This window comes from Oncorhynchus kisutch, linkage group LG18 (assembly GCF_002021735.2).
Source record: "Oncorhynchus kisutch isolate 150728-3 linkage group LG18, Okis_V2, whole genome shotgun sequence".
Lineage (NCBI taxonomy): Eukaryota > Metazoa > Chordata > Actinopteri > Salmoniformes > Salmonidae > Oncorhynchus > Oncorhynchus kisutch.
The window spans coordinates 22,037,706-22,052,061 of NC_034191.2; the positions used below are offsets into that span (position 1 = coordinate 22,037,706).

At 45.4% G+C, this 14,356-nt stretch overlaps 1 protein-coding gene across 12 annotated transcripts in view; it reads left to right on the plus strand.

Annotated features, from left to right (window-relative positions):
• The window catches only part of LOC109909465 (unconventional myosin-XVIIIa), a 166,522-nt gene extending 152,706 nt beyond the window's left edge, over positions 1-13,816 (plus strand). For 6 of the 12 annotated variants that reach the window (XM_031795562.1, XM_031795563.1, XM_031795564.1 and 3 more), the window contains 3 exons: positions 6,605-6,724; positions 8,689-10,266; positions 11,455-13,816. In XM_031795562.1, the coding sequence (XP_031651422.1) occupies positions 6,605-6,724; positions 8,689-10,258 (1,690 nt within the window). In that variant the 3' untranslated portion in view covers positions 10,259-10,266; positions 11,455-13,816. The other 6 variants (XM_031795567.1, XM_031795565.1, XR_004203938.1 and 3 more) reach the window with 5 other exon arrangements.
• Positions 13,817-14,356: the final 540 nt, after the last annotated feature.

Here is a 14,356-nt window from a genome sequence, read left to right on the forward strand (position 1 = left end):
AAACCAAGCCAAGAGGTCGAAGGAATTGTCCGTAAAGCGCCGAGACTATTGAGGTACAGATCTGGGGAATTGTACCAAAAAAATGTTTTCAGCATTGAAGGTCCCCAAGAACACAGTGGCCTCCATCATTCTTAAATGAAAGAAGTTTGGAACCATCAAGACTCTTCCTATGGGTAAATCTTCCAGAAGGTTTACATCACTCCACCAATCAGGCCTTTATGGTAGAGTATGGTAGACGAGTCAAGATTGAGAGAAAGATGAACAGAGCAAAGTACAGAGAATATCCTTGGTGAAAACCTGCTCCAGAGCACTCAAGACCTCAAACTGGGGTGAAGGTTCACCTTCCAACAGGACAACGACCCTAAGCACACAGCCAAGACAACGCAGGAGTGACTTCGGGACAAGTCTCTGAATGTCCTTGAATGGCCCAGCCAGAGCCGGGACTTGAACCTGATCGAACATCTCTGGAGAGATCTGAAAATAGCTGTGCAGCAACGCTCCCCATCCAACCTGACAGAGCTTGAGAGGATCTGCAGAGAAGAATGGGAGAAACTCCACAATTACAGGTGTGCCAAGCTTGTAGCGTCATACCCAAGAAGACTCGAGGCTGTAATCGCTGCCAAAGGTGCTTCAACAAGGTACGAGTAAAGGGTACTTATGTAAATGTGATATTTCATTTTTTATTCGTAATATATTTGCAATAATGTCTAAACCTGTGTTTGCTTTGTCATTATGGGGTATTGTGTGTAGATTGATGAGGGGAAAAAACAATTTAATCAATTTTAGAATAAAGCTCTAACGTAACAAAATGTGGAAGAAGTCAAGTGGTCTGAATACTTTCTGAATGCACTGTATGCCTTCCCACCTATGGCTGCGCCCCTGCCCAGTCAAGTGAAATCCATAGATTAGGGCCTAATGAATTTATTTAAATGGACTGATTTCCTTCTATGAACTGTAACTCAGTAAAATCTGAGCAATTGTTACATGTTGCGTTAATATTTTTGTTCATTATAAATTAACAATGTCAGGATGAAAGAAAGTAAAACAAAAACAAGCTGCGTCACAATCTCCCTTTTTAATCTGGTATTGGAGATCACAGCAATAGCATATGTGTCTGAGTAGGTTTTGAACAGATGCGTATTGGACGGCATAGCGCTGACAGAGATGGTCGCCTCGCTTCGAGTTCTTAGGAAACTATGCAGTATTTTGTTTTTTTATGTATTATTCCTTACATTGTTACCCCAGGAAATCTTAGGTCTTATTCCATACAGCCGGAAAGAACTATTGGATATAAGATCAACGTCAACTTACCAACATTATGTCCAGGAATACGACTTTCCCAAAGCGGATGCTCTGTTCGGACCACCACCCAGGACAATGGAGCTAATTCCAGTAGGCGATCCAAAACAAAAGGGTCAGACAAAGCGGCCACCCATCCAGGCTCCGTAGACATGCACATCGCACACCGCTCCTGAATATACTACTAGCCAATGTCCTGTCTCTTGACAACAAGGTAGATGAAAATCGAGCAATGGTTGCCTTCCAGAGAGACATCAGAGATTGTAACATCCTCTGTTTCATGGAAACATGGCTCTCTCGGGATATGTTGGCGGAATCAGTTCAGCCACCGGGCTTCTCCATGCATTGCGCCGGCAGAGATAAACACCTCTGGGAAAAGGAAGAGCTGCGGTGTATGCTTTATGATTAACGACTCATGGTGTAATCATAACAACATACAGGAACTCAAGTCCTTCTGCTCACCTGATCTAGAATTCCTTATAATCAAGTGCCGGCCATTTCATCTACCAAGAGAATTCTCGTCAGTTATAGTCACAGCTGTGTACATTCCCCCTCAAGCAGACACCAAGACGGCCATCAAGGATCTTCACTGGACTATATGCAATCTGGAAACCATACATCCTGAGGCTGCATTAATTGTAGCTGAGGATTTTAACAAAGCAAATTTGAGAACATGTCTACCTAAATTCTTCCAGTTATTCATTGCGCTACCCGCATGTGCAATACCCTTGACCACTGCTACTCTGACTTCCGCAAAGCAATACAAAGCCCCCCCGCCCTCCCTTCGGCAAATCTGACCACAACGCCATCTTGCTCCTTCCGTCTTATAGGCAGAAACTCAAACAGGATGTACCAGTGACGAGAATCATTCAACGCTGGTCCGACCAATCAGAAGCCACACTTCAAGATTGTTTTGATCATGCGGACTGGAATATGTTCCGGTCAGCCTCAGAGAACAACATCGACCTATACGCTGACTCGGTGAGTGCGTTTTATAAAGACTGTATGACTATTAAAACCTACCCTAACCAGAAACCGTGGATAGATGGTGGCATCCAAGCAAAACTGAAAGTGCAATCCACCGCATTTAACCATTGAAAGAGGTCTGGAAATATGTCTGAATATAAACAGACTAGCTATTTCCTCCACAAGGAAATCAAACAAGCGAAATGCCAGTACAGGAACAAGGTGGAGTCACAATTTAACAGCTCAGACACGAGGTACGTGGCAGGGTCTACAGGAAATCACGGGCTGCAAAAAGAAATCTAGCCACGGCACCGACATCATGCTCCCAGACAAACTAAACACCTTCTTTGCCCCCCCCCCCCCCCCCCTGTCCTTCTCCGTGGCTGACGTGAGTAAAACATTTAAACGTGTTAACAATCACAAGGCTGCTGGCACAGATGGCATCCCTAGCCGCGTCCTCAAAGCATGCGCAGACCAGCTGGCTGGTGTGTTTACGGACATATTCAATTGCTCCCTATCCCAGTCTGTTGGGATGCTGTTCATTGGCTACAGCTCAGAATTCAACACCATAGTACCCTCCAAGCTCATCATCAAGCTGGATGCCCTGGGTCTCAACCCCGCCCTGTGCAACTGGGACCTGGACTTTCTGACGGGTCGCCCCCAGGTGGTGAAGGTAGGAAACAACATCTCCACTTCGCTGACCCTCAACACTGGGGCCCCACAAGGGTGCGTGCTCAGCCCCCTCCTGTACTCCCTGTTCACCCTCGACCGCGTGGCCATGCACGGTTCTAACTCAATCATCAAGTTTGCAGACGATAGTAGTGGGCTTGATTACCAACAATGACGAGACAGCCTACAGGGAGGAGGTGAGGGCACTCGGAGTGTGGTGTCAGGAAAACAACCTCTCACTCAACATCAACAAAGGAGATGATCGTGGACTTCAGGAAACAGCAGAACCCCCCCCCCCCCCCCCCCCTATCAACATCGAAGGGACAGCAGTGGAGAAGGTGGAAAGTTTTAAGTTCGTCGGCGTACACATCACAGACAAACTGAAATAGTCCACTCACATAGACAGTGTGGTGAAGAAGGCGCAACAGCGCCTCTTCAACCTCAGGAGGCTGAAGGAATTTGGCTTGTCACCCAAAACCCTGACAAACTTTTACAGATGCACAATCGAGAGTATCCTGTCAGGCTGTATCACAGCCTGGTACGGCAACTGCACAGCCCACAACCGCAAGGGTAGTGCGGTCTGCACAACTGATCACCGGGGGCAAACTACCTGCTCTCCATGACACCTACAGCATCTGATGTCACAGGAAGGCCAAAAAGATCATCAAGGACATCAACCACTCGAGCCACTGCCTTTTCACACCGCTACCATCCAGAAGGCAAGGTCAGTACAGGTGCATCAAGCTGGGACCGAGAGACTGAAAAACAGCTTCTATCTCAAGGCCATCAGACTAACTCAGAGAGGCTGCTGCCTACATTGAGACCCAATCATTGGCCACTTTAATAAATGGATGACTAGTCACTTTATGCAATGCACTCCAAATAATGCCACTTTAATAATGTTTACATATCTTACATTACTCTAATCACATGTATATACTGTACTTTATACCATCTATTGCACCTTCGCCATCGCTCATCCATATACTTACATGTACATATTCTCATTCACCCCTTTAGATTTGTGTGTATTAGATAGTTGTTAGGGGAATTGTTAGATTACTTGTTAGATATTACTGTTAGATATTATTGTTAGATATTACTGCACTGTCGGGAACTAGAAGCACAAGCATTTCGCTACACTCGCATTAACATCTGCTAACCATGTGTATGTGACAAATAAAAGTTGATTTGATTTGATGCCTGGCTGGCTGGCTGTGTTGAACCCCCATAGGAAGCTGCTGTCTAGGCTGAGCTGCCTAATAAAAGCCCAAATGTTTTTAACATCAACACAGACGCTTGCAAGACTCAGGGACATCAAGGAGGAGCAGGGCGGAGGGAGCAGAAGAGGATCCATAGGAGCTAATGATGAATGTAATAGTGTGTAACAGAGATGTACAACCAATGGAGGCAGATTGTCACAGACAATTAATGTCTCCCTCCACACGCTGTGTTTGTTTGCCTCCCCTGGGCTCTCGGCACGGCTTAACTAATGGTATGGCGGTCAAGGATATAAATCGTGTGTGACACCATGTGTGACGCGCTCGATTATAAAGGGTCCGTCGTCCCATCGGTTTGTTTTGGCCCCAGCCCGGGGGAAGGAAGGCCTCTGTGATCTGAATGCATCACCTCCATTTACCCACGGGCTCCTCCTTGGACAAAATGCACAAGGGGAAAGAGAAGCACATCCTTCAAGTCGTGGACAGGTCTCCTTCAACCCCCAAAAACATTTGAATCTCAAAAGATTGTACTTGTATAAATGAATAAAAAAATTGTGCTTAAGGAAATTCTCTCCTTGAATTAATGCATTTTTGACTATTTTGTACATTTTGACATTGATTTTGCATAATGACAGCTAATGTAATTTTTCTCTGGTGATGTAATCAGGGTCAAGAGAAAAACTACCAGCCTTCCCCAAAAAAAGATTCTTAAACAATTTAGGTTTTTCGATTTTTTTTCTTTCTTTAAAGCAACATCAGTGCTCTTAGTATTCCTGGGGCGGCGATAGTTCTTCAAAGCAGTATGTTGCCAGATAAGTGAACGGATAAAAGACAAATCTTAAGAGGCTGGGGAGGAGTTGACTCGCAAAGCCCAACAAAGACACAAATAGAAGAGATTTTTCTATATATATATATATATAGAGTTCTCCCACTTAAAAAGATGAGAGAGGCCTGTAATTTTCATCATAGGTACACTTCAACTGACAGACAAAATGAGAAAAAAAATCCAGAAAATCACATTGTAGGATTTTTTATTAATTTATTTGCAAAGTATGGTAGGAGAACTTGCACAATTGGTGGCTGACTAAATACTTTTTTGCCCCACAGTATATTTTTTTGTTTTATCTCGGAGGAGAGGAGATGAGTTAACAGCCATGGAATTGTCTGCACCGGTTAGCTAACTTTAGCTTGTTTTTTCCCAGGTCTTCTTCATTCTTTCTTTGCCCCCCCCCATATTGACAAGGCCTCTGTGCCAAAGCCAGCCACTCACTCTGTCACAATAACAATTCTCACTGAACGTCCCCACATTGTCAAATAGGCCAGGCATGGCCTGCAAAGTTAATTACAGCTTCCCTCCTCGAGAAATGCTTTTATCTCGACTCCCAACCTTCCCCTTCCCTTTAAACACTGCCATCTTAGTGCCAAGTATTTTAAATTATTGTACAGTTTAAAACAGAGCTGCCTAGTTATGACCATTCTACGATCAGGGGATGCTTTTGTATCTCTGCCTCTTAACGATTTTAATTGTAGCTACTGTATGTGCTGGTGGGTCTTGTGCTGCAGTATACGTCCTGAAAAAGCTATTTTCTCTCTACTCCACAGCAAGATAAGAGGTTTTTAAAAGCAGATGTGGAGATTTTGAACCACCCCCGATCGATGTCTCAGTTTTATTATTAAGCTGTAACACCTTCATTTCGCAGCACCACATGAGCATTGGGCTCTGACGGCACTTAATGAGTGTCATGCTCTTTTCAACCGTGTCAAATTTCTGACAACCCTCCATTTCTCCTCACGCTTCGCAGTAGGCTGTCGACGCCATAATGATAATTTAGAGAGAAAACAGCTCAGCACCCAAGCTGTGCACCAAATCATTTTGTCAAGAGCTCAACCGCAACTTTGGGGGCTGTGGAGGGAATAGATAAGTGGGTGAGATGAAAGTGAAAATCCCTACGTTTTGTGCCCATTCTCTTCACTTTCCACTTTATCCCATTCCTGGTCTCTCTCCTTGTGCTCCACCTTAACTTGAGTGGCTTTGGATCAGAGTGAATGGAATTGAGTCCTCTTTGGGGGACAAACTGTGCCCCATTGCCAGCTAACCACAGGGCCACAGTGATAACACTCCTAACAGTGACAACAAGTGCGGCGATGTGTGTGTTTCCTAGAGCTCCTGTGGTCTAGTGCATGTGGTTTTCTATTGTCTTCTCTCCTAATTCAATTATGTGGTCCTCCTTGGTTGCCTCACTAACTTACAATACTACAGAATCCTTCTCTCCCCCTCTCCTCTCTTCAACTTCACTCCATCCCTCTCTCACCCCTCCCTCCATCTCCTCTCCCTCTTCCTCTTTATACATTTTCTCCATCACTCTTTCAGCTCTTCCCCACCTCTCTTTTTCTCTACTCCCACCCTGTCCTCCCACTGATGTTGTGTTTTGTCCCTCCCTTCCACACAGTGAGGGAGACTCATCTGACTTGGAGATTGAAGACTGTGTGGACGGGGTCAAGTCCTGGCTGTCCAAAAACAAGGGATCTACCAAGAACCTCTCAGATGACGGCAGCCTCAAGAGCTCCAGGTCAGTATGGCAAATCTTCACCACTAAGGTCCTGTCTTCACCACTAAGGTCCTGTCTTCACCACTAAGGTCCTGTCTTCACCACTAAGGTCCTGTCTTCACCACTAAGGTCCTGTCTTCACCACTAAGGTCCTGTCTTCACCACTAAGGTCCTGTCTTCACCACTAAGGTCCTGTCTTCACCACTAAGGTCCTGTCTTCACCACCAAGGTCCTGTCTTCACCACTAAGGTCCTGTCTTCACCACCAAGGTCCTGTCTTCACCACCACTAAGGTCCTGTCTTCACCACCACTAAGGTCCTGTCTTCACCACCACTAAGGTCCTGTCTTCACCACCACTAAGGTCCTGTCTTCACCACCACTAAGGTCCTGTCTTCACCACCACTAAGGTCCTGTCTTCACCACCACTAAGGTCCTGTCTTCACCACCACTAAGGTCCTGTCTTCACCACCACTAAGGTCCTGTCTTCACCACCACTAAGGTCCTGTCTTCACCACCACTAAGGTCCTGTCTTCACCACCACTAAGGTCCTGTCTTCACCACCACTAAGGTCCTGTCTTCACCACCACTAAGGTCCTGTCTTCACCACCACTAAGGTCCTGTCTTCACCACTAAGGTCCTGTCTTCACCACTAAGGTCCTGTCTTCACCACTAAGGTCCTGTCTTCACCACTAAGGTCCTGTCTTCACCACCACTAAGGTCCTGCCTTCACCACCACTAAGGTCCTGCCTTCACCACCACTAAGGTCCTGCCTTCACCACCACTAAGGTCCTGCCTTCACCACCACTAAGGTCCTGTCTTCACCACTAAGGTCCTGTCTTCACCACTAAGGTCCTGTCTTCACCACTAAGGTCCTGTCTTCACCACTAAGGTCCTGTCTTCACCACTAAGGTCCTGTCTTCACCACTGCTTCTTTACCACACACACGCACATTCCCCCTGCTTACAGAGCAGCCCAAACTGGTGTTAGTGTCCAGTCCCCCCCTATCAGGATGTTGACGTCGTCCAGCCTAGCACTTAGCTCCCAATGCAGATAAAACAATTAGACTGGAACACTTGGCTAGACATAGGGAGGTGTTATTATTATTATTACTGGTGTTTCCTCCAGCCTCTTTGTCTTTTATTGTCACTGCCTTGATGACAGCCGCCTCCCTGGCAGTTTTATCGACATGCCCAGTGGCCAGCTGGCATGCATACCTACACCCCTCCTCTCTCCCCCCTCCTCTTTCTCTCTCTCCCGTTCTCCCCTCTCCCTGAGATTAATGGATGTGTCTGACAGCTTCGATTGCCCTAGATTTGTCTGTCCCACACCCCCACTTCAGCTGCTCACAACTTTGAAATACTTTTAAGAGTTTTTAAATCTCTCGTAACTGTGTGTCCCCACAGACATCCTCCCTTCCTTCAGGAGAGCTCAGTTCCTTGATCTCAGTTGTGTGTGTTGGTTAAGACAGAAACACACACACATGGGAAGTGTGTGTCCAGCTCTCTGGCTGAATCACTCAACATATTTAACCACAATGAGATGCTTGACTATAATTATTTCTAACATTTACACACATGAAATTCAAATGAATACCCCCTACTAAACTAGTTCAAAACAGAGACTTTGATTTTGCATAAAGGAATTGATTAGAACAAGACATTTTGTTTGAGGGTATTTCTCAAGTCAGTACATATCTTAAATTTGTATCTTGTGCATCTGTTTTTTTTCTGTGTTGAAGTTGTGAATTCAAACAGACATTCTCTACCCCACATTAGTTTGAATCATTGTTATATCTACTTGTCTTTACTTTCTTCCTGCTAAGTTCAATATATGCTCATCTTATTCCTGTTTATTCCTATCATTCATCTCTCCCTTTTAAGTTTGTAATTCATCTATCATTATTTCTCTTTTCCTCCTCTTCCACTTCCTCCATCTACTTCAACTTTTTTCTGTCCTGCCACTCCTCCCTCCCTCCCTCTTTCTAGATTTGCCGTAAACGTAGACGCGAAAGAGTGGAAAGAGGGTAAGGAATGGGAAGAGTTTAACAAAGAGGGCAAAGAGGTAGATCAGAGCAGGCCAGTGTCTGTGATGAGTTCCCTGAGCTACAGGAAGCGCTCCAACATCAATGACTCCAACGGAGGTAAAGGGGACGACAGCTCCCTCTTCAGTTCCCTCAAGAAGGAACAGGACTCCCAGGAGTCTATCACCTCCTTCCGTAAGGCCAAGCCCAAATGCTCCTCACCCCAGGGTGACTCCTACTCAGTCAGCTCCAGCTCCTGGAGGAAGTCCCAGACTGGGAATGATGATGACCGTGGCTCAGTTATCTCCCAGGCCTACACTGAAGCCACCAGCAGGGCTAGGAAGGGCATGGACAGCCGCTGGGGAGACTTCGACAAAGAGTCCACCGTGTCCTCCATGGCCCCCAGCCGGGCCTGCGTTGCCACCACGCTCTGTGGCTTGAGCCCAGAGGACGACACCAAGTCGACCATCAGCCTGGGTATGTCCAGTCCCCTGAGCCGCCGCAGGCCTTCCGCACACCGTACGGACGAGTCATATGGAAGAAGTGGTCGCTGCCCCAGCAGCCCCTCTCTTAGTCGTCGTTCTGGGGGCAGGAGCCCTGGCAGCGTAAGCCGTGCTAACTCACGCATATCTGACTTCCGCAGCTGCCGCCTCAGCGAGTTTGATGACATGGAGGACGGGCACAGCGTGGCCCTCACTGAGCGCTCCTCGGCCTACAGCCCCCACTCCTCCACGGGACGCAGCCTGTCCATGCCCCCGCCACCCGCCCGCTCCTACAGAGATGATGACGAGCTCCCTGACACCTCGGACATCAAGTCGGCCACCGTCAGCCACCGCAATTACCTGGACCCCGACCTGGAGAAGGCCATCAACGAGGTGCTCAACTTCAAACCCATCAAGTTCAAACGCACCAGCCTGGAAGACTCAGAGGCCGAGGCAGGGAGGAAAGAGGACGACACAGAGGATGACAGGAAGAGTGTGCTTAGCATTAGGGGGAGAGGCGACAGGGAGGCGGACAGCGGGCGCAGCACCAGCAGTCTGAGACGCTCAGCGTCGGCCGTGGATTGTAGGAGGTCCTCCAGCAGTATGAGCAGCCGCAGCCGCAGCCACAGCCGCAGCCACAGCCGCAGCCACAGCGGAAAGAAGAGCAGAGGCAAGAAGAAGAAGAGGAGCCACAGCTCCGAGTCAGACGGCTCCGATGATGACCGCTGCAGCAAGAAGGGCAGCTCCAAGAACAAAGGCAAGAAGTCCAAAAAGGTGTCCAAAAAGGAGTCCTCTTCTTCATCCTCATCCTTGGATTCAGAGTCTGATTCAGAGTCTAGCTCCAGCTCTGGTGCTTCTACCATCTCCTACAAAAGCACCAACAGCATGAAGAGAGCCCCTGGCCACCAGGCCTCTAGCCCAGAGGGGGAGAGGGAGGCGGGGACGCCTGCTGAAGGGCAGCCCCTTCCTAACAACAAGAAGGAGGAGAAGAATAGGAAGAAGAAAGTGGACAACCTGATGATGAAGTATCTGTACAGACCGGACAGTGACTGAGGCTGGCAGTAGGTGATGCTTGTTGCCTGGTGTGGAGTGTAGGAGTGTATCCACTGCATGGTGTTGTGGTCTAACCACAGAGAGAGGTTGCTCAGTCAATCCTCTCCTGAGTACAATATAATATAACCTAAATATCCAGTCACCTTTTGAAAGCCTAATACCACATCAGTTGTGTTATGAATGATGCGTGACTTTGACTTACTTGACCTATTCCTGTTAGGGCTTCAACAGTGCATCATCATTACTGTAGAGATGTACAATTTCACTTGGCTCATCTCAAGATATTTTTGTTTTCTATTTACACTCTCAATTCCTAAATACTAATTGAGGTCCTTAATTCACGAGAGCTCATCAGAAAGCAATTTGAATTTGCATCTCTTCAATGGCAATCATTGTGACATTGCTTTGCACTGCTGTAATTCAGAGAGGGGGTGGGGGTGAGGGAGAGAGATAAGCGTGTTGTGGATGCATTACAATGCCGATTAGCCTAGCAGCAGGGGCTTAGATCGGAGGAAAAGACAAAGCTGACTTGGGTGTAGCCGTAGTGCTGCTCACTAGTTCTCCACCCAAACGTCAGCCTGATTTATGGCCCCGGAAATAAGAAAATACCAGGGGTTGTCAATTAAGACGGCCACCATAGATTTCCCCTGCAGCCCCATTAACTCTGGCCGTAATTAGACCCACTGCATCGATTTACACAAGCAGCAAGTTCTTTTTAGATGCCCGATTGACAGTAATTAACACTAGGTTTGCATTATTTAAGCAGGCCTGAATGTTAAATCCCGTTCAGACTAGCAATAGCGGTAGGCTGCAGGAAGACTATCTAATGACAGGGAGAGGGTACTGAAGCCAGCCAGTGCACTGTAGGTGTGCCATTCTTCTGTTTTTGGAGAGGAAGCCACAGCGCATAGCAGATTAATTCAACCACAAACCAGAACCAGAATCCATCACATTCTCTCTGTGTAATAAGTTTGTTTTTTTGTTTAAAACATGGTATACAAATGGACCTACTTTAGTTTTATGATTAAAGCTACGGTAGTATGCATCCGTGCATGTGTTTGTGTACATTTATAATGTCTAACATTACATAAAGGATAAGAACATTGGATCGATGTTTGGTAATGATCGTGCCCCACTGTGTCCCAACTATCCTCAGGAGTTGTCTTTTGATCCTTTTTCTGTCTCTCTTCTTCCAGTCCTCCTAGCCGAAGACGTTTCTGCTCGGACAAATCTGAGGAAGAAGAGGAGGAAGAACAAAAAGAAGGTGGTGCGTCTCGAGGGCCCTACCGCTCCAGATATACACGTGGCAGCTACCTGAACAACAGTGACAGTGAAGACAAGCCCTCTGAGACAACGTAGTTAACACACACACCAGCCAACACAGGCTGCATGTTGAGAGGGCCCCAATGGTGCATGATTGGACTCACTGTGCTGTTATCACACACGTGCACACACTCACAACCACTCTGTTCTTCTAACCCTGCAACATGGCAATGATACTATGACTGTCATTATTATTCTACTGTTACAAAACAGCTTGCATTGCTAAGGTCTAGAGAAGGTGCCATAGTACATCAGTGTACAGTACACAACACCAATGGTTTCTCTCACTCCACTCCACTGGGCCAACCCTGTCTTAATGTATTTCACCAGTCACATGTGACTGTGTGTCTCCATCTTGGATCTGGCCCCTCCAGTTGAACAGCACCTCCATTAATAATGTCTTTCTTGTCTCTGCTGGCTGCATGAGGACAGCTGCTGCTTGGCTGGAGCCATCGTCTCCTCCTTCCTAGATGTTATCATGATCATGGTTGTAACTGAGCCAAGGAACTGTAGCTATGTTCCCTGATGTTTTATCACTGCATTGGGAGACAAGAAAGAAAAGAAAAAAGAAAAAAAGAGGGAGAAAATAAATACCAAAAAAGCCTTTGTTGCAACTAGGTGTGTACACTGTGTTATTTCTTATTTGCTCGACCTGGTAAAAAAAAGACCAGAGTTTATTTTTGGGAGAAGTGCCGTTGATATAAGTAGGGTCCTCTACAGCTGGCACCCACACAGCTGTGCTTAGATTCTGTCTGCAGTGCCACGCTGCGCCACACCGAACAAAGACGCTTTCATCGGCTCATCTGCTTGTTTTTTATTACTTGTTTTTGCAGGATAATAATGTTTCCTAACGGGAAGATAACAGAACAGAGCTGCAGCACCAAACTGCTTGTGATGAAACGTTAGTCCTTTCTCTTCTTTTTTTAATCTTTTTGTTTTGATGTTTGAAATAAAATTTGAATTTGTTTTCAAGAGTGCTGCCATCAAGGACATGATTTCCAGGAGGTTTGAGTGTAGTGTATCCTATGAAATGCTTTGTCTCATTTGATTTCAACTTGAATTGAACTAAGTACTTTGCAGAAATGCTTTTGGGGGAGGGTCTTTGGCTCAGCTGTTTTTTTCTCTCTGTCATTGTGGTTGTTGTTGTTCTTATGCTTTTCACTTGTTTTTTCTCTCCATTTGATGTGCTTTGCTTTCCAAAGGGAATGATATTCAACACCATGCTTTATGGTGGTTTGTCTTTAGTTTATTTCTCCTTCAACACCCACATTTGGACCCATACCATACTGGATTACACATGGTGAGGATTAGGTCTCCTCAATCAGCATGTTAAATCCACCACTCTGTAAACTGGATATAATGCATTCAAATCTATTTGTCATGTAGGATTCATCAGTATTCTGTCCTGAACCAATGCTACCCTTTATAACAGCGCAACAGTTTAACCAGGAAGATATTAAAGACCCACGCTTTTACGGTTGCTTGGTGTTACAATAAACCCTTCGGCTGTCTCTTTAGTATTTATGAATTAGCATTAATGAATTTAGCAGGCCTGCCAACATGTGTATTATCCATCTGTACATGGCAAGTGGGGCCGAAAGGATTTTGTGGATACTCTGCGTGAAGGGATAAGTTTGGTGTGATTGTATTACACATGATCGTCTATCACATCCCCTTGTTCTCTATGCCAGGGCTTCCCAAACTCGGTCCTGCCCCTCCGCCAGGTGCATGTTTTGGTGTTTGCCCTAGCACTACATAGCGGATTGAGCTAATCAAAGCTTGATGATGAGTTGGTGATTTGAATCCACTGTGTAGTGCAGGGAAACACTAAACCAGGACTGCGTGTGGGAAACCCTGCTCTATGCAGTCAACGTGACTTTTAAAAGGAATTTTCTGTTTTATGATGTCGTTATATGATACTCTTAAACCTGAGTCATCATAAAACACCTGGGGGGAAAATGAAAACAAAGAAATTAGTGAACATAACATTGCTGACTGTACACATTCATATTTATATATATATAAATATATATATATATATATATATATATATATATATATATATATATATATATATATATATATATATATATATATATATATATAAATATCTGTATTGATTCATACTAGCTTTCAAAATAGTTAATGTTTATTTTCGTTATTGAACAAAATGACCACTTGTAATAATTTTGCATTACAGTTTAATATATTGTAAATAAATGATGACTCCAGACTGTAATTTTCTTCTATCTGTGGGTTTTTGTTTGATATTTTCTGCATTGGTGTTTCAGCCTCCAAGCTCCGGTCTCTCTTTTCAGACTTAAATATGCACATTAGAAAATAGTCTCGTACTAAACATTTCTGGAGGGCATACTGTGGAAAAAAAGAAATGAAAGGAAAAGATAAATAAATCCTGTTCTCTCATGCATCCACTTTGATGTTTCCTGCAGCTTTGAGAAATGTCAACAGTATCACTGACCCTGACTCTGAGGCCTTTCAAAACAGGAACACGAGTTCATATTGACTATGACCTTTATCTTGTTTTCAAAGAAATCTGTTCCCTCTCTTATGAACATTTCATGGAAAATGGTTTTTAGTCTGAGGACAAATGGAGGGATTCACTATACAGCAAAGGAGAGACCCGGCACTATTACAGTGTTTAGCCTACCATGCATTCAGTAGTGCTACCATGCATTCAGTAGTGCTACCATACATTCAGTTGTTCATCATCTTCAACACAACAGCTATTAGCAGGGAAACCTTGTTTACTGTGTG